The sequence below is a fragment of the Dryobates pubescens genome, chromosome 8 (genome assembly GCF_014839835.1).
Source record: "Dryobates pubescens isolate bDryPub1 chromosome 8, bDryPub1.pri, whole genome shotgun sequence".
NCBI classification, from domain to species: domain Eukaryota; kingdom Metazoa; phylum Chordata; class Aves; order Piciformes; family Picidae; genus Dryobates; species Dryobates pubescens.
Genome location: NC_071619.1, coordinates 9,057,635 through 9,077,792, shown reverse-complemented (window position 1 = coordinate 9,077,792; position 20,158 = coordinate 9,057,635). Strand labels below are relative to the sequence as shown.

Here is a 20,158-nt window from a genome sequence, read left to right as displayed (position 1 = left end):
CTAAGAGCCACAAAGTAATACAGCAATAGAACACAAATCTCCCAACCCCAGCCAATATCCTGCTCTCTGAACCATATCACAGTAAATTCATCCATACTCCTACTCTTGCAGATCACAACCTGGGCTGATTAACTCACAAAGAAGCACTAAATAAAAAGTAGAATCCCTGTTCTGAATCCAGAGCCCTCTGCCCCAGTCAAACAAATTACTGTGTTGAGGAAGTCAAGAGACTGAAAATAACTCCTCCAAGCCTCTCCTAAGACTGCATTTGGTTTCTCAGCACTGTTGTGCATCATCTTAATAAACCACTTACGGAAATAAATCAGAGACTATTAAAATAACTAGTGACATCACATTTGCTTCTTTGAGTAACATCCATGTCTTGGATTTACAGTACCTGTGTGCTAAGTAGGTGGTGAACTTCAGAGAAAAAAAAATTAATGCATTGACTCCTCCTTCCTTTGGTGTTTTTAACAGAGATAAAGAAGACCGGGTTTGTAATGGGCTTTTCTTACACAGGAGTTAACATTGTGAAAGCTGGTAACATACAAAGAGAGATTACATAGAGTAAGAGCATTTACCTTTGAAAAGGGAACAATTAGAAGGGAAATTTACTGAGGTCTTTAAGTTTCTTTCTTGCTACCTTCATCGTGACTAGCCTCTGAATTTTATGCTGCCTCATAACAAGAAAGCACGCTGTCACTTGAGCCATTGGTAGGGAAGTGAAGAGAAATTTCATTTCCACAATGCCTGTAGTCAGTGCATGCTGCTCACAGCCAAAGGAGGTCAAAGTTTTGCAAGCCACAGTGTGCTTACTGGAAAGAGCCAATTAATTAATAGTCTATAATATATGTAACATATATTCTTAACTAGGTATTAATGCTAATACGGTAGGTGATCAAAACTCATGTTTAAGGACATGAGCTAATTTATCTAGCAAGGCAAGAAAGACAAATTACCCCAAAGGTAGTAAGTTTCTTACTGAGAGTTAAACACTGATAATAGCTGTCATTTATTGGGCACTGCTGGAGGCAGGCTAGGAAAAAAAAGAATAAAACCAGACCACATCCTGCAGACTAGTAAAGAAAACTCATTTTGAGTTAGAAGTGTGCTAAAACTTCACATTCTTATCTATCCATAGTATGTCAGGGTGTTGCTTCCACTTAAGCAGTGTTTCCACAGGAGTAAGGAAGGAAAAAGGCTGTAGTTCTGTATACCTCATCTCCCAGAAAAGATAAGAACAGAGGAGCTGAGAACTTACAAATGCAATAAGGAAAATAGGTTTCTTCATATCTACATAAAGAAATAACTGTCAAGTGAGGCTCATAAAGACTTCATTTTGCTGCTACCTCTAGTGCTTCCCCCATCTAGCAGTTCTTCCCAGAAATGCCACACAGTCCTGAAACACTTCCTGTCTTGGTTCTCCTTCATTGAAAAGACAACTGATTATTTAAAAGGAATTTCTCACCCTTTTTCAAGGATTAGCAAAATCTAAACTAAAGCTGTCATAAGCTGACCCAAACATGACCATCCATCCTGTCTGCAATTACATCCAAGATTTTTTCAAGGTCCTGCTAAGTATTAGATGAAAATACAGCTAAAGTTTGGCTTGGTAAAGCATAATCCAAAACTCTGTTAGGATTCAGCCATGGATGGAGTCTGTAGGCTTATGCAGCTATATTTCTTTTCTAACTCTTCCAGGACTGTTTTTTATTAGTCTGTTTCATCTAAAATTCTCAGCAGTTTTGCTGAAGATGGACAGGTAGCATAACCCCATTACCCGCACGTACAACGGTGGAGCAGCTTGCCTAAAGCTGTATTCAAGGAAGCCTAAGACTCACAGCTGTGGTTCTCACTCCACAGCTCTAAACAGAAGATATGTTGCTTCCTAGAAGCAAGGACAGAAAGAGGAGACCAAAAATGCATGGATTTCAGCTTCCTAAATGGATACTTGGACCGGAGGTAGTCTGGGACAAAGTAAACCCACCTGAACTATCAGTGAGAATACAGTGACTTGGTAAAGCACAACAGTAACTTACACCTGCCTACCTGTTCCCTTAATCCTCCTGTCTTACAGAAGGGTTATTCAGCACACAGTTCTTTGGCCCCATTTCTTTTTTAGCTTATTTTTAAAAAGGGGTTGTATTCAAATGAAAAAGGACAAAGCTGACCCAATTTTGACTGCAGTCCCTTTTTTTCCCCCAGAGGTTCAAGTGCCCATCTGACTGGCAGATGAGTGCTGTGCAGATTTATACAGCCCGCAGCTTCACAAAAATCTCTCAGGCACTGACGACCAGCAGTCACAGCCTGCTGGAGAAGACTGACAGCTTTTAACCAGTGACAGGAAACATGCCATCTCCTTAAACTGCCTTCCAGTGCTTGCATCCTTTTCACCCAGCCACGTTTCTCCCTTCTATATGGGAAATCCCTGGTTCCCAGTTAACTCTGAGGGGATGTCCCCTTTACTCCTGTTCTGCCATTAAGACAACAGGCAACTTTGAAGCATTACCACCATGAAAGACCAAAAAGCTCCAGTTTTACCAAAGTAATCGAATGCTGGTTTCATTCACCAGCAGAGCATAGTGACAGAAAGTGTTTTTTTGGTGTGGTTTGGGTTTTTTAACTACTGGACAGTGAAGTCATGTGAAGCAACCACCAACATCCAGCTGAAGGAAACCAGGCTGGAGGCTCTGCTTGGCTTAATTAGAGCTGTTATCTGAACCTCAGCACTCAGTATGACAAAGCAGCATTAACACATCCCATTCACAAAGGAATCTACCCCATTCTGATTTCCCCTCCATCCTATTCTGATTTGTCTTTCCAGCCAAGAGACTTTAAGCAGAAAAGAAAAATGTCTCTCAGGATATAAGTGTTAAGAACCTATGTCTGGGCTTCCCATCTGTAGAGCAGTTGGAGTCATTCAATTTTCTCTTCACTATGTGGAAACCAGGAAGTGGGGCTTCCGCCCACCACAGAAAAGCTGAGATTGTGAGCAATCATCTGACTCCAGGAGCTCAGGCTCAAAGGAAAATCAGTAGTGAATGAGAAGATGTACACCTGTACGTACATGGAGACATGAAATACAGTGGTAAATGTGCATTAGTAGAATGAACAGCACTGTTTTGCTGCCAGAATTTTGCCTTGGAGAAAGATCAGATATTAGTCTGTGTCTCCTTATGAAGTCATTTAATACACATAACATGTGGCATCTCTGAATTTCTATTACTTTTCAGCTCAGCATCTCTCATACATACACTATCTATCTAGATGGGAAGATCATTGAAAAGAGGTTTTATCTTCACACTCAACTACACAGCACACACTAAAATGCATTCTAGGGAAACTCATGCAACTTCCTTACAGAAGAAATTCCTTTAGAAGGCAGAGGGAAACAATGGGTGAAAGAAATGCTTTTTACCTCCATTGATAAAGCACTGTATCATGCATTATAACTGATGTTTATAATTGACACGACACATCTTCACCCACCACTTAATGCACCTCACCAGTGAAATGAATCGGTGCTACAGCAGTGGGAGGCAGCCAGCCAGGATAGAAAAGTTCCTGAATCCTTATCTCTCCCCCAAGCTTTCATAAGGGGAAGCTGAGCTGCAAACTAATTATTTGCTCACCAGGAATCAACTTTCCCTTTAGTTGTCCCTGTCATACAAGGACAAACCTTCTCAGCATTGAGTACAGATAGTCCTTCAACAGCACATCCTAATGAAAAGGGGCAGAATCAACCTTCCTTGCCCTAATTGCTGCAGGTTCCTGCAAAGCAAAACATTCACTAACAGTACTGGTGTGCATACAGATCTGGAGGCTCACCCAGTGGCCCTGGGCCTTCTTAATGAACAGTTCATGCATTGATGTCGTACTGTTCGTCCCCCCCCCCACTAAGTTTCTACTGTGAGAAAGAAAAGCCTGCTGCTGAGAAATACATTGAACTCCAAGACACAGAAGCCACTAGCTGGATCACACTTGGAAGCTGACTTTGCTGTCTCTATTGAAGACACAAGTTGATTAATTGTGGGCTGTATTTCCCCTTTTCTGATTTTTTCCAATTATTATTTGAATGTCTATCTGAATAATTCCCAAGGTGCAGAAATATTTGGGACCTTAAAGTTCAGACCTCAGACTAGTATACCTCACTCAGCTGGAGTAGTTGTTTTTTTGTCTACTCAAACTCAGTTCCAAATACATTCTTTACTTCAGCCTGGAGAAGAGGAGGCTCCAGGGAGACCTAATAGCAGCCTTACAGTACCTGAAGGGGAGCCTACAGAAAGGATGAAGAGAGGCTGCTTACAAGGCCTGCGGTGACAGGACGAGGGGCAATGGCTTCAAACTAGAGAAAAGCAGATTTAGATTGGATATCAGGAAGAAGTTCTTCACTATGAGGGTGGTGGAACACGTTGCCCAGGGAGGTGGCTGAGGGTTCTTCCCTGGAGATATTCTTCAAGGTGAGGCTCAGCAATGCCCTGGGCAACATGATCCAGTTGGGGATGTCCCTGCTGACTGCAGGGAGGTCAGACAGGATGACCTTCGGAGGTCCCTTCCAGCCTGGACCATTCTATGATTCTGTGATTCTTGTGATTTGTAGGGGATACTCATCTTGCTCAGAAGGATGTACAATTTTACCCAACTTTGCAAAAGGAAGAATGACTGCATAGACATGAAAGAGTCAAAAATATCAGAAGATAAACTGTGTGTTTCTGTTTATAAGCTGGTAACCACAGTGCTGTTTGTCTTTCCCCTGTACATATCAGCTCCAGTCTAGTCTGTCTGCAGTTATTACACAACCAGAACAAACCAACGAACCCCATGGACCAGAACCAGAGATAGTTCTGCTATGTCTTACCAATATTATTTGCACAAACAGGTACAGTCTAGGAAGCAGATGTGCAAGTTCATCTTCTAATTTGCAGAATAAGAATGACAAACTGCTTTTAAACACTGTATATCTATAAAGTGGCATGAATATTGTGCATCTCTAATTTACAGTATATTGGTAATATATGTCGGTATTAATATTCATTGCCTTGATTTACATGTTTTTTCATGCAGAAAATAGATTTGGGTTCTCTTTTTTTATTATTTACTTGATAACAGTCCTCCATTTCATGACTGGCTGCAACAGAGAACACAGTTTCAATATGCTTAATGCATTTGGATTGTCATTAGCACTGAATATTTAAGCCATGCAGACCAGGCAATGAGGAGCGCGGCACTAAATCCTCAACTGAGTCTGATCTTTCAAAATATGGGGCTATGATTCTCCAAGTTATGTCAGGGCAGTGATTAAACTAACACACCTTATGCCACAAAATACAAGGGTTATACTGGCTCTTATTCTTCTGGTGAGGCAAGAATATAGTAAAATTCAGTAAGATTTGAGTTTCCTACTAAGGTAGAATCCAAGCATCTGCTGTGGGTCTACTGTGGGTCATTTCCTAGGTAGGTCTGGGTTTGGGGATTTCTTGGCTGGTTATTTACCACCACCACCACCATCCTCTGCTGAGCTTTACAGGAACTCTTTTTGACAGCAAATAAATCATCCCAGGTAAATGTTGGCAACCAACTAGAAGAGTTGACTGTGCTAGAAGTTTTTGTTACTGTTAGCCAGCAGGGTAAAATGAGCCCTCTCATGTAAAAAGTTGATAGCTATAGAAACTGCTAGGTCCCTAGGGGTCCTGATGGCTGCAGAAAAGTGTCCCATCACACAAAATGAATAGAATACATACATAGAATACATAGAATAAACCAGGTTGGAAGAGACCTTCAAGATCATCGCGTCCAACCCATCAACCAATCCAACACCACCTTAAACAACTAACCCACGGCACCAAGGCTGCACTCAGCTCCGTGCTCAGCTCCACACTCAGTGCATGAAATCCACATTCTAAGCCTGCTTCCAGTGCAAGGAGATCTCCCACTGTGACCAAACCATAAAAAAATACCGCTTCCTGCACAAGTAGCTGAGTGCACAATTGCCTTCTTCCCTCCCTCCCAGAGCCCCTCCAGCATCTCTACACTGAGCAGTCAGTGCCTCGTGCTTGCTGGAGAAAAAAATGAAAAAAAAATCCAATAAAATTAAAAGACAAGGAGATGTCATTGTTACAATTTCACTAAATGCCCATGGGAGATAATGTAGCAGTATTTATCAAGCTCTGATATTCAGTTAAGAAAAGTGACTTACTCACGCTGAGCAACTGAAGTACCGTATTTATAGATAAAAGCATTTCAAATAGTCCTTTTCAAGTTCCCCTTCCCTACAAAACTGCTGGTTAAAATGTGCTTAATGAGACTTTCCTTCCCCTCACTGTGTCAGTTCCTTTCATATGGATTTGCTTCTCTTACCTACTTCAGCTAAAAGATCCTGATCTGCTGTTGCAGAGTATGCTGTTCCCCTAAGCCACGAGTTACGACCTTATTAATGTGGCTCAGCAGGTAGAAAATAAATGCGGGTTGAGAACTGCAAAACAAAAGTAAGGAACCAGCATAAAACTTGAAGAACGATGAATGCATTTATAGACCTCCTCTGAAAGGAAGCAAGCAAAGACTGACAATCTTTCAAGTCTCTTGTTGCAAGAACTCTTCAGTCTGGAGAAGAAAATCTCCACATACATGTCAACAGTACTGAAGATGATGTGGGTGGCTACAGCTCCCATTTGTAGAGAGGGCATTCTTACATAGCAAGGGGCCAGAAAATTGCACACAGAAACATATATATGAGAGGCTTCAAAGCATCTATGGTATTTATAACCACATAGTTGAGGTCAACTCACAGCCAGGATTTTTCAAACAATAGCATTCAAGGGAGAGAATGATGTCCAACAGAGATCATGTGAGTAGTAATGCAAGGTTGTATTCAGACATGAACCTCAGCCTACATCCGCCTCTCTCCCTGAGGCTTCTAACCCTAGAACAGAAGCAAGACAAAAGAGCACACCCCCATGGTTTCATTGCTTCTTTTCAACATACCTCTGCAAACCCATCTCCAACAACAAGTGTTTTCAACAACACGTCCATGAATAGCAGTGATTACAGGACTATCCAACATACAAACAGAAAACAAGGGTACTTAGACTTCAGTATCAAGTAACTTGGTCTGCCTTAGCCCAATATCTTGTGGCCCTGAGCAGGAAGAGAATAAGAATGCAGTAAGGACAGTCATCAGGTGTCCCATGGAATAAATTAAGGTTATTTCTATCCATAGAGGCAGAGATGTTCTGAGGCTTCTGATTCTTCTCTAGCTGACATTCCTAATCTCCCTTCTTGAACACACAGCGTTGGAGAAGGACGGGCAGTGGTGGTATTGGAAGGTAGGGATGAGCAAATGGAGGGAGAAGTTAAAACACTAGTTCCAGTTTAAACAGTAAAAACCTAGGAATAGGGCCACAAAGTTCAGAGAACTTCTATCTTCATCAAACCTCTGTAATATTTATCATCAAGCAAGCTTCAAAATATTGCAGATGCCAGCTGGCTAAACCCATTCTAAGCTCCCCAAGAAAGCAAACAAACCAACCCAAACAAAACCAACCAACCAACCAACAGAAGCAACACCATTAATGTCCCCTGCTGCACATATTAGAAATTAAAGTTAGATCTGTATGAGGAACAGGTATTTTTCAGAGTCCCTAAGATTCCTTTACAGTGTATGTGCTAAAGCCTCCCTACTGCAGAAGCCAAGAGTAGTGAAGCACACGCTGGAAGTGTTAAATGCTCCTAAACTGGGGAATTCAGGCACAGTGTTGGAGTATCATTAAAAAATAGAATATCATCTAAAAAATAGAATAGAATAGAATAGACCAGGTTGGAAGAGACCTGTGAGATCACTGAATCCAACCTATCACCCAACACTATCTAATCAACTAAACCATGGCGCCAAGCACCCCATCAAGTCTCTTCCTAAACACCTCCAGTGATGGTGACCCCACCACCTCCCTGGGCAGCCCATTCCAGCAACTTATTGCTATTTAGAATGTAAATGCTCTCAAACCAAGCAAACTCTACATCCTCCTACATTCTGGCTAAGAAGAAAATTTTAATTACTGCTATTTTTACAGCAAGTTCTATGAAACTATTAGTTCCTGACCAAATACAGAGCTTTAAGAAGGCAGAGGTGAATGGCAGCACTCATTGCTTGTCAGCTTCTCAAGGCCCTGAGGGAAGTGTCCTGCATGCACACCTTTCCACAGTGTTACATTTACACAAACAGAAAGTAAAAATAGTCCTCCCTCACATCTGTCTGCAGCTCATGGATACAGTGGCCACTATTCTGACATTTTTATTTATTGTAAACATAAGCTTATCTAACTCCTGTGGTTAAAAACATCTTCTCCTATCTCTCACAGCTTAATCCTCTTTGTGATCTGAAAGATATCTAGGAGAGGAAGAGAAATAAATCCAATACACTCAGTTAATTGCTCAGTGACAGATAATCTTTTCTCCTCCGTTTTACTTTCTGTTATTCTTTTTATAGAAGAGGAAGAAATAAAAAGCCCTCAAATAAAACTGTGGGAAAAGTCTGCTGAGAGGATAACAGTGTAATTAAAGTCAGGCTCAACCTGATGCAAAAAAATCTCATTTACCATGTACAGAAACAGCAGCTCACTTGCCATGCAAAGCTCAGTAAGCACAGAGCCTTAGCACTCCAGAACAGCACAGATTCTTCCTGTCTCTTCTCTCTCACTGTATTTCATCCCTTCATGTCTGTTGCCAGTGGTCTCTTAACTCATCGGTAGTTTTAGAAGGGCGATCTCCATCCATTAGTTCTGCAGCCAGCTGTAGTTAAACTGGCTGAAAAATTACAAAGAAATGCCATCCTAGCAGGTAGTAGTGTGTTTATAAAGAAGACAGATTCATATCTTGTAGGTGATGGCATAATTGTGTTATAGATGGCTACGGTCCCATCAGTCACAAGACTGCTTAAATCACCAACTACAGCTTCAAATGACAGATGTGCTTACAACCAGCAATAGCATAAATGAACTCCTGTCTGTGACATGCTTCTAAACAGCCCCTCATCATTCATCAAGCTTTTGAGAATGCACTTGGCATAGGAGGCAAGAGTGGTATTTCTTTATCATGTATTCAAGGCAGAGAATTCCTCTTCAGTTTTGCAGAACTACCTGTATCTCGCTACTCTTCAGAAACAGAACTCTTGACACCAGAAATCAAACGAGACATGAGATTACGCTTTCTTCCATTCCCCAGCATCAAACCTAGAGGCATGAAATAAATTAAAGTGCAAGATATGTTTCTCCCTTTCTCTCAATTCTGTTTTTTCTATCCTTTTCATATAAGCAGGGAGACTTAAATTAACATGTCACTTAAGCAGCCAAGAGGAGCGACGGCTGATAACCTCTCTGTCAGGTGCATGAAATAATAAGGTATGCCCATCTTGTCATTTCTTTCCATCCCACTAAGAACACAGGAGCTCTCCTGATATCTACCTAGGAATCTTTATAGGGTATTTATTAGTGACCTGAAGGCATGTCTGCATGGTGAGCGTGGATCTAACAGCAGAGCCAGAGTCAGGAAAGAGAACAATGTAACCACCCAGGCTTATGTAAAACTACAGGATTGAGGAACAACAGTGAAAAAAGGATCATAGAGAAAACAGGATCATTTTTGATCTCTGTTTGATTTCTGTAGCAGAAACATATATGAAATGAAAGATCTGATTATACCCCCACAGCAGGATAAGAAAGAATTCACCCAACCCCAGAAAATACTAATGCTATTGAGTGTTCCTGCTGCTATTCAGAACAAATCCTGGAAAATTTGTATTTCTTTAGGGTTTTGGGGTTTTGTCTTTGGAGGTTTGTTTTTTGTTTGTTTCTTAGCTCATTCTTCAGTGGGTAGAACACTAGCCTGAGTTCAGAATATAGCCCACAGAAAATCCCTCCTCTGACATTCTCTTACAACTCTGCTCAGTTCCTTGAACAGAAAGGGGTTTTGTTCTACTTCTGACCCAAAATTCTTCCTTGGAAAAGTAATGCCTTTCCTAAGAAAGTTTATCAAAAGGAGTACATCTTAACAAGACATTTTAGTTTCAAATATCCAAAGTTTTCTAGTATCGAGACAGTGGCTTGTTCACCTCCACCAACAATGATCCGCATACAAAGCCCCCAGACTTCTCACCGAAGTTTCACAGATAGAGCTACAGGAAAACCTCCTTTCTATCCCTTACAGCTCTGGGGGCACACAAAATAAACACCTCTAGCATCCATTTTTTCAGAGAACTAAAAATAGGCACCATCAGCTCTCACAGAATCCAAGTAACAGCCTTTCTTTGGTTCACAGAGTCCATAGTATGCTCTAAAATCATGAAAGTATCAAGCCATGCCCTATAAATCAGTCTAACAGTCAACATACACAAGTGGAAATCAATTATCTGGTACTAATAATATCAGTTCTGAATAAACACACATTGAACACTCACTTGCAGTATTCCCTTAGTCTGAGCAGCACTGACATTTCCTAAAGGACTGTATGGGTAGTAGACAGCCATGAGATCCTTCATTATAAACAAGGCCTTAAGGCTGTTGAGTTCTGAAAAAAAAACCCAGGTGGTTGACTTGATTCTGAATAAGATGGGAAAGGGGAAATCAAGTGATAGGATATCCACAAAGTATGTTGCTAAAACAAGAAAAATCAGACTTCAGCCTCTTTGCCCTTGAGTATGAAAGTAGTGAGAAAGACATTTAGCTACAAATCTTCCAGCACATTTGAAAGAAATCCAATTAAATTCAATAAAATAATTGTATCAGGCTCTTCCTATTTAAATAAAGTGATAATTATTAACTCAATTTATCTCCATACCTCCAAAGAGAGCTCTCAGTGATGCTTCCCAGGTTGTAGTCATAGAGCTTTGTCAGAATTAGAATCACCTGAAGGCAAAAGAGGAAATCATGGTTAGTCTCAAACAATTACAATCTCGTAGAACTGAAATGACCCCAGGGAAGGTTTAAGATTCCTTTAATAGGTGTTTAATATAATTGAATGAATTGTTAAAAGCATTTGCCTAAACTGACATGGGAAGTATTTGCAGAGCTATACACTGAGGCAGTCAGACCTTTTCCTGCTCAGCTCTTCAGCATGGTATCACCAACAGGTTCTTCCCTTAACCCCAGTAGGCAGAGTGCAGCGCGAAGCAGCTGACATGTTAGACAATGTTTCAGGATACAAGATGAGATCTGCTGCATGTAGTAGAAAGAGTGATTACTTTCTGCTTAGTTTCACACTGAAACTGCTGATCCTTTTCACAGCTGTGGTGCACAGATAACTCACTGGCCTGTCTCCAGTCAAACTGTAGCAGATGATATAACAAGCAAATGATCACCAGTTTTGGCCTGAAAGACTCAGAGTAGGTATCAGGAAAAAATCTTTATAAGAAAAATAGTTGAACACTGGGACAGACAACCCAGAACACCTCTAAAGCCTCCATCCTTTAAAGACCTGGATAAACAAAGTCATGGCTAACAATATACAGCTGTTGATAACCCTGCTTTGAGTAAAAGGTTGAACTAGGGACCTCCAAATGTCTCGAACAACCAAAAATCTCTGTGACTTTAGTAAAAAGTTTTAGATCCAGCCAAAGTGGAAGTGTTTCCAGGTGTATGAGCTTTATCAGCTTTTTTGATAAACAGCTAGTCCCTCCTGCCAAAAAAAAAGAAAAAAAGGACACTTCTAGAATAAAATTACCTTACTGGGAGGAGGAAAGCCATTGCAGCAAAAAGAATTTCCAGCAAAACACTTCAGCCCGTTCTTTTGTTAATCTCTTACAATAATTTCTGCCTTTCAAGATGACAGGCTCCTTTAACAAGACCAACCTCTGGGATGTGAGCTACCAGACCACTACTATTGCTCCTAATTTACTTTGCATTTCTCCCTGCCAGATCATCATATGTATCTTATCCTTTTCTCTATCCCATTAAACTCACAGTAAATTAAAGAGGCGCAACCCTTCTTATCTGACACAACCCCTGCCTCATCTATATACATCTTATTATTTGGAGCCTCCTAAGAAATGAGGCTCACAGCTCTCCCTTGATAACATCAGCAGCTTCAACCAATCTGGCAGAGAAGCAAAGGACTGAAGAAAATTCAGTCCCCATAAGCCCAGTGCAAGCTGGCATCAGCATAGCAGAGGAGTAGCCATATGGCTGCTTGCACCAGAAGAGAGGAACAGACCTCACTGCTGTCATTTCCAAAGCCAAAGACCCATTGTACCTTTTAAACACCAATAGCCATGAACTGCCCACTCTAGGTGCTCTCTTTCCAACATGTTCAGTACATGAGACAGAGGGGAGAAAGCACAGCGATATGGGAGAGGGCATAAGTGAGCACATAGTTACTGCAATAGAGGAAGGAACAGGGGACAGCACACACCTCTGACAGACATTTACAGCACAGCTCTGGGAAATCTCTCAGATCACAGAGAGAGGATGCCCAAAGCACTCCCTATCTGCACAAACAGAAGTCATATGTGGTTGATAAGGGAGGCAGGAGTGGCATCTGAAAAAAACAGGGGTTTACCAGGGCTGACTATCACTAAACATTCTCCAGAAGAAAACTAGCCATCCTTATCATCTGCTCCCATTTTAATCTCCCATCTCCCACTATCCCCACTTACTGCTTTATGTCCAAAATGAGAGCCTCATCCAGCAACCCATAAATAACTGGCTGTAAAAACAGGCTGTTAAAATGTAAAACCCCTCAGGGAAAAGACCATGCAGGGATGAGACAACCTGAATTTGTATCTCAGTGACACCACACAACGAAGACTGTGGAAGAGCATCCCCATCAAGGTACCTTATGCCCAGGGCTGCCCCAGTCTGTCTGTCTCCCTCCCGGTTGGGTGTGAGACACACCATGGCTGCAAGGCTCTGCCTCACATTGCCAGATCTGCCAGTCTGCTCTGCCCCTTCCCCTGAGATGCACATGGGGCCTTGTTATGGCAGTACAGAGGGCAGCTCTGAAGCTCCTTGATCAGAGCCCAGGGACCTGTTCTAATGGTTCCCCTATGAAGTCCTCCCTGGATCCCAATTTCCTCAGTGGCCCCATGGCTCTGCAGCAGCAAGCCACCCCCAGGTTCTTCCACGTGCCCTGACAACCAACACCTGTCCCCCACAGATTTCCCAGCAACACCTACCCTGTAATAACTGGGGACCGATTCATTGTGATCCCCAACCCTCTGAGCCTCATGACCACCTAAATGTCCCCACAATGTCTCCTGCCTTGGTCTGGGGCTCAGAGGACAACACACATCCCCTGCTATGATGCACGGAGTTCACACAACCACTATGACTCTTCCTGCTCCCAAAATGTACAAGCCTACTGCTGTCCAGGAGATGCTTCCCTCTAGTCTGGAGGGTCCCTCTTTGAAGAGGCAGCCAACAGGCAAAGCACCAGCTGCCTGCTGAGACATCAGAGAGCAGAGCTGCAGCGGGCACATATGCTCCACAAAGGCTTGCGCCAATTAGGGCTTTACAAGTGCTAAATTTCAATCTCCACCCTCCCAGGAATGCTTACTGGTGACAGCAGTGCAGCTGTTTGCTACAGATACAGAACCCTGTCACTGCCATACCTCTCAGCATCCTCTGAATGGGTCTATAAATCCTCTACTTAACAAATAACTAAAGCTCAGGCAGAGGGGGGAGGAAGAGGAAGGGTGGGCACACAAAGCCTCTCCTGAATAACGACGCTCCCAATGAGAGGTAGCAGCGAACTCAATGAGCACCAGCCTCTGTGGGGACCTGCTCAGAGACCTTCATTCTGATGTCTGAGTTCACATACCCTCTGCTTCAACCTCGGATCTGCAAAGCAGCTGGACAGTTGCTTCTATCTTTTTCCAGGCCTTGTTATCTTCTTTTGGTTCTCTCCTACTTTGCTTGCCAGAGGAACCAGAGATGTAAATGACTAATGACTATTTCCCCTAATTAATATTTTGACATCTGTTAGTTTGAGAAGTAGAACTGAAGAGAGCAGGCACAGAAAACTGGAAGAGTAAATGGGAAAAAATCCACCACCCTCCATTTCTCTGCCACTGGCAGCTAGAAGCTTAGGAAAGGTGATACAGGGACCAAGAAACACCTTCCCCACCCCTAAAATCCAAGATTTGGTCCCAGACTAATTTTCTGTAATACTAAGATTAACAGTGTGTAGTTACTGGTGCTAAATAGATTTAGGATAATTCTTCAGGAATTACTTATCATTTTTCTTGCTTCCAGCTGAGGCAAATTCACAAATCTCAAAGAAAGAAGATTCCATTGAGAATTTTAATCTCCTCTGTTGAGGGGGGAAAAAAATTAATACTGTAATTGACACCCCCAAAAGAATGTGAAATGACAAAGATTTAACAGTGCTAATATAAGAAATCAAAATATTTCAGTTCTAGAGAGCTGAAATGTCTCTTTTGTTCCTTTTCCTTCCCCCAGATATCTCAGTAAAACCCACACATTCTTCGAGTGCTGTAGTTCTCCTGGAAGTGATGGTGGGGGTGGGGGGAAAAAACCAACAGCTGCATTCCATCATACTTCTTTTTTGATATAGCTCTGACAATCCTTCTGCAGAGCAAATATGCATGTTAGCTACAGATTAGATACATCTAGAACCTTAAATAATATTGCTATATCTTGGCCTCTTAGTAGATTTAGGATAAAATCTTAACATTTAACATTTCCAAGCTAATATTTGTACTTGACACCATGCTGTAGCTTACCTATGCACCAGTTTGCTGGGAAAAAGCTTCAATATCTGAACTTGATGCAGATAACCCACTTCCAAAAAACATAAAGGCTTTCCTACAGGCAGCCTTCTTACCTTTGTGGACATGTAACAGCTCTCAAATATCTTTAAGCTTATCTCTAGTTTCAGCAGTCTCCTTGTGTTTTACTGTGGTTCAACATTAGTAAGTTTGCAGATGATACCAAGCTGGGAGCAGGGGTAGGACTCTGCAGAGGGACCCTGACAGGCTGGATAGATGGGCAGAGTCCAACAGCATGAGATTTAACAAGTCAAAGTGCTGGGTTCTACACTTGGGCCACAACAACCCCATGCAGTGCTACAGACTGGGGACAGAGCTGCCAAAGAGCTGAACATGAGCCATCAGTGTGTCCAGGTGGCCAAGAAGGCCAATGGCTTCCTGGCCTGGATAAGGAATGCTGTGGCCAGCAGGAGCAGGGAGGTCATTCTGTCCCAGTACTCAGCACTGGTCAGGCTACACCTTGAGTACTGTGTCCAGTTCTGGGTCCCTCAGTTTAGGAAAGATGTTGAGTTGTTGGAATGTGTCCAGAGAAGGGCAACAAAGCTGGTAAGGGGTTTGGTGAAGAGGAGGCTCAGGGGAGACCTTCTTGCTGTCTACAACTACCTGAAAGGAGGTTATAGCCAGGTAGGAATCAGTCTCTTCTCACAGCAACCAGAGACAGAACAAGAGGACACAGTCTCAAGCTGCACCAGGGGAGGTTTAGGCTGGATGTTAGGAAGAAGTTCTTCACAGAAAGAGAGATTGGCCATTGGAATGGGCAGCCCAGGGAGGTGGTGGAGTCACCGTCCCTGGAAGTGTTTAAAGAAAGACTGCACGAGGCACTTGGTGCCCTGGTTTAGTTGATTAGATGGTGTTGGGTAACAGGTTGGACTTGACGACCTCGAAGCTCTTTTCCAGCCTGGTTAATTTTGTGTGTGATTCTGTGTGTGATACACTAGCAGCAGATCTGGGCAAACACATATGTGCAAAACAAACAAGCTGTTGGGCAGAAAATTAGCTATTTCTGCCCTCGAGTTCAGTAATCTCTTTTCCCCTTTGTAATGATATTCAAATAACCTATGCAAGACCATGATTTTTTGTTACTATTACTTTTCTTTGTGTTTTTTTTTTTTCTCCAGAAAACATATTTCTCATTTGCTGTTCTCACTTCTTTGTTATTGAGCCTGCAAAGGTTATTTCACATTTAAGATTGCCTTTTTCAGTTGCTGGTTTTTTTTTTGGTCTTTCTCTCTGTGGCTGTCACCACGCAGTACTGAGGAACATAATGAACAGAGACATGCATATTAGGCTGTTCTAAATGTCAGAATAGGGGCTGTGTAAACACAGTAATGAAATGAAAAATATTGTCTCACTGTTTTGGTGTTGGGGTTTTTTTTTTCCCCTTTCTTGATTTGTTTTAGTTTTCTGGAAGTGGGTGTTTTTTCTCCCTTTTTTTAACCACTTACCAATCAATGTATGCTAACAAAAGCAAGAAGAAAAGAACAAGTGAATTAGGAATACAAAGGAAAGGAGCTGAAAATCCAGTCTTGTGCCAGCCTTGCTGTGGGTACAGCTAACTCTTACTATTGCAGGGAGATGCAAGGCTTCAGAAAGTCTGTTCTATATTAGGATCAGCAGAAGTGGGGTTTCTGCCATAGCAAGTAGGAGGACAAAAATTAATCACTTCTGCATTGATAGCTCAGTGCAAAAGATATTTGATACTGGGTTTATTACATCCCCACAGAGTGTACTGATCATGACATATAGCGCTAGAAATGTTTTGGCTTAGTTACTTACACAAAGTGGAAAAGCCTCGGAGGGAATGAAACCGACAAGAAGACTTGGTAGGTTAGCTCACTCACCTGGGAAAAGACAGACTGACAAAAGAGGCACTTAAATCTAGCTCACTTGTCTCCCAAAGGAAACCAGTTCCCAGGGGCTAGTCTAGGAAAAACAGTATATTCAAGCTGTCATGTTTTAATTCAAACCAAAGCAGCATTTTCAAGAAAAATGCACTTTGTTAATTACTCCTGACCTGCAATTGCTTTGTAAGACTTAGGATGTGAAGGTCTGCCTTTAGATTGCAAGATGGAAAAATGACTGGATGGAAGACACTGATCTGTGAAGTTGCCAGTTAGACCCTGAGGCTCTTTGCTATCTTGGGAGAAATTCAAGGTAAATCTGGCTGTATTTTTCCCAGTCCTACCTTGACTCATGTTCAACTAGTCCACACTGTCTCCCTCTACTCCTCCTTGCACTTCTGACTCAGGTTTAATAGTGGCTTAAATCTCTCAAACCCTTGTTTTCAACTGCTCTACATATGCATCTGGGTTATTGACCCACAGTGTGTCCTTTACTACAGCACTAGCCCTATGAGGAGAGGCTGAGGGAGCTGGGGTTGTTTAGCCTGGACAAGAGGAGGCTCAGGGGAGACCTTCTTGCTGTCTACAACTACCTGAAGGGAGGTTGTAGCCAGGTGGGGGTTGGTCTCTTCTCCCAGGCAACCAGCCCCAGAACAAGAGGACACAGTCTCAAGCTGCACCAAGGGAGGTTTAGGCTGGATGTTAGGAAGAAATTCCTCACAGAGAGAGTGGTTGGCCTTTGGAATGGGTAGCCCAGGGAGGTGGTGGAGTCACCATCACTGGAAGTGTTTAAAATAAAACTGGAAGCAGCTTAGTGCCATGGTTTTGTTGATTAGATGGTGTTGGGTGATAAGTTGGACTTTATGATCTTGAAGGTCTTTTCCAATCTGGTTAACTCTATTCTATTCTAAAACTAGTTCCAAATGTAACATGGGGATTACTGACATTTCCTTAGTCTCATCAAACAGTGCTGAACTACCTGGACAGAAAGAGTGTTAACAAAAGTCTGCACACTGCAGTTGATCAGGTTTGAAATACATTGGGAAGGAAGTGGCAGGCTACCCTCTGGCTGTGTAACTCATCTGCTGCTAATGATCTGTGTCCAGAAAGCAAGCAAGCCCACACTGAGCTATCTTCTGCTACAGCTACACAGAATCAGTACCTGAGCTAGCTAACAGCACGCTGGGTCGGGGATCTCTAACACTTTGCACTACTCACTGACAAGTACAAATCTACTCCTCAGAACACTACGTGAGCACTATGTTAAAATGTGGTGATACTTACTCAAGCTAGGCTTAACAAGGACATGAACTGGCACAAGGTTTGATCACAACAGAAAGCCACTACCCAAGATAGTCTGTGATAATCCAACTCAACCTCATTTATGCCAACAGAGCCCTCATCCTGGATAAATTTTATCTGTTTTCTCACCACCAGCCCCAGGTCTTCTCTGCAAATGCTTTCTGCTTTACCCAGAACAACAGGGTATTAAATACAAGCGAACTACTATTATAGCTCCATGCAGACAGAGACCTTTCAAACAGAAGAATACAATCCACATTTTAAAGGTGTCCATTATAACTGCTCAGGCTCTGATTTTTACAATATTACTTCTATGCAAGAAAAATTTGCCCTACAGGATTCAAGTGCTGATTTCAAAAACACAACAGGCCTTTGCTTAGGAAGCCAGCACCCCTGCTTTAATGCTTTAAGACTTCTATGCTTGGCATGTATGTTTCCATCTGTTTCAGTCAAGACTGCAGCTGTCCTGGGATAGACCACATAATTAAAAAGCATTTAATTGGTAGTCCACTTGCCTGACTTGGACACCATCAGCTCTCAGTGTTACTTGTGCACCAACTGCTGCTTACTCAGTACTTTGTTGAAATCATTTGAAAGTGAAGCAAATGGCACATTTGATAAAATATTTCTAATACCTGACTGCAAACTACTTACAGCAGCTTTCTGAATCATTTGAGAATCATTTTCCTCTGCAGACTGCAAGTGCACTGATCAGGCATCTGTGTTTAATCACTGAACTCACAGTAAAAATAAATTTAAAACAAACAAACAAACAAAAAAAAAAAAAAAAAAGGAAGGTTCCCCCACCCTGAAACCCTCACAAGCCAATAAAAGCCTGCAAGATGCTATTCTGCCCTGACTTCTTGGGCAGCATTACAGATTTTTCTGCCTCAAGCTACAGCCTGAGGAGCATACTAATTTTCAGCACAGGATAACTGAAATGGTTATGAACTCCAACATTAAGTCTTGCATTACAACTAATAGCCTGATAGAAAGTTTCTAGTTTCAGTCACAGTATCACTAAGGTTGGAAGAGACCTCTAGGATCATGGAATCCAACCTGTCACCACAGACCTCATGACTAGACCATGGCACCAAGTGCCACATCCAATCTCCTCTTGAACACCTCCAGGGATGGTGACTCCACCACCTCCCTGGGCAGCACATTCCAATGCTCTACACTACAACCTGCTCTTCAGGGAGTACCAACATTTCAGAACAGTCACAACAGCCTTCCCACTCCTGTGGTGCCCTCCACCCATGCAGGCAGCACGCAACACCTCCAGTGCTTCGGGGACTCAGGACACTCCATGTGCAGTTTGGTTGCTTGGTTGTTAGGAGGTGCAAACGTTTAGGCACTGTCTCACACAGGCACAGAACACAAACTGTAGCAACATTTTGTTAATAAGGTATTTAAATACACAGATTTACATTTTAAAAAATGATAATGGTGTAACTCTCCTTTACAAAACACTCCTGATGAAATTGTGATGCTGCCTTCCAATTGGGAAGAGTGAACCAAGTATCCATCCACAATCAAGACATTTTATGTACACCTCAGTGTGCAGTGATCCATGAATGCCTTATTAAACTCTGGAGATCCTTTCCATTGTCTACTAAGCAGTAATGTAAGACAGTAAGAAAGAAGTCCTAAATTTAGTCTTCTCAAGCCTGCTGGTCTGCTATAATTGAGCAGGAAGCTAAAGGGCTTGAGTCTTTCTTATTCATTATGTGCTAATAAACCTTGTTTCTCAGGGTAGACTGCAGTGTTTAAGAGAATGCACCATCCAGTCAAACACTGAAAATAATTGGGCAATATCTGTCCCTTCCCTTCTTCATCTCTACCCTCCCAATACAGCACTGCACAGAATTTTAGGACTGGGAAAAAAGGGGGAATAGAGGAATATTCTCAATGAGCTGTTTGGTTAGGCAGCTATATGAGGAAATGTTTTCAAATAAATTCACAAATAACTCTGAATAATTCATGACTGAGAATTTTACAGGCTACTCATGAATAAAAAAGACACAGCTCAAGAGAACTCATTATTTGGGGCAAATTACTTGTACAAATCTTGTTCTTTGTATTATTATCATTATTATTTAGCAATTTTATATCAGTCAGGATGTATCACAGTCTCTAACAACTATGCAAGTAAAAAGAACTACAGACACATGAAGACCTCCAGTTTTGGAGGTGGCAGGTGGGGGAAGAAGGTGCAATAAAATAAATCAGAGTTCTGTGC

At 42.1% G+C, this 20,158-nt stretch overlaps 1 protein-coding gene across 3 annotated transcripts in view; it reads right to left on the bottom strand.

The window, feature by feature from the left end:
* Positions 1-20,158, bottom strand: part of SORCS1 (sortilin related VPS10 domain containing receptor 1) — a 320,163-nt gene that overhangs the window by 207,184 nt on the left and 92,821 nt on the right. For all 3 annotated transcript variants that reach the window (XM_054163380.1, XM_054163381.1, XM_054163383.1), the window contains exon 2: positions 10,828-10,895. In XM_054163380.1, the coding sequence (XP_054019355.1) occupies positions 10,828-10,895 (68 nt within the window). The remainder of the gene's footprint in view (positions 1-10,827; positions 10,896-20,158) is intronic.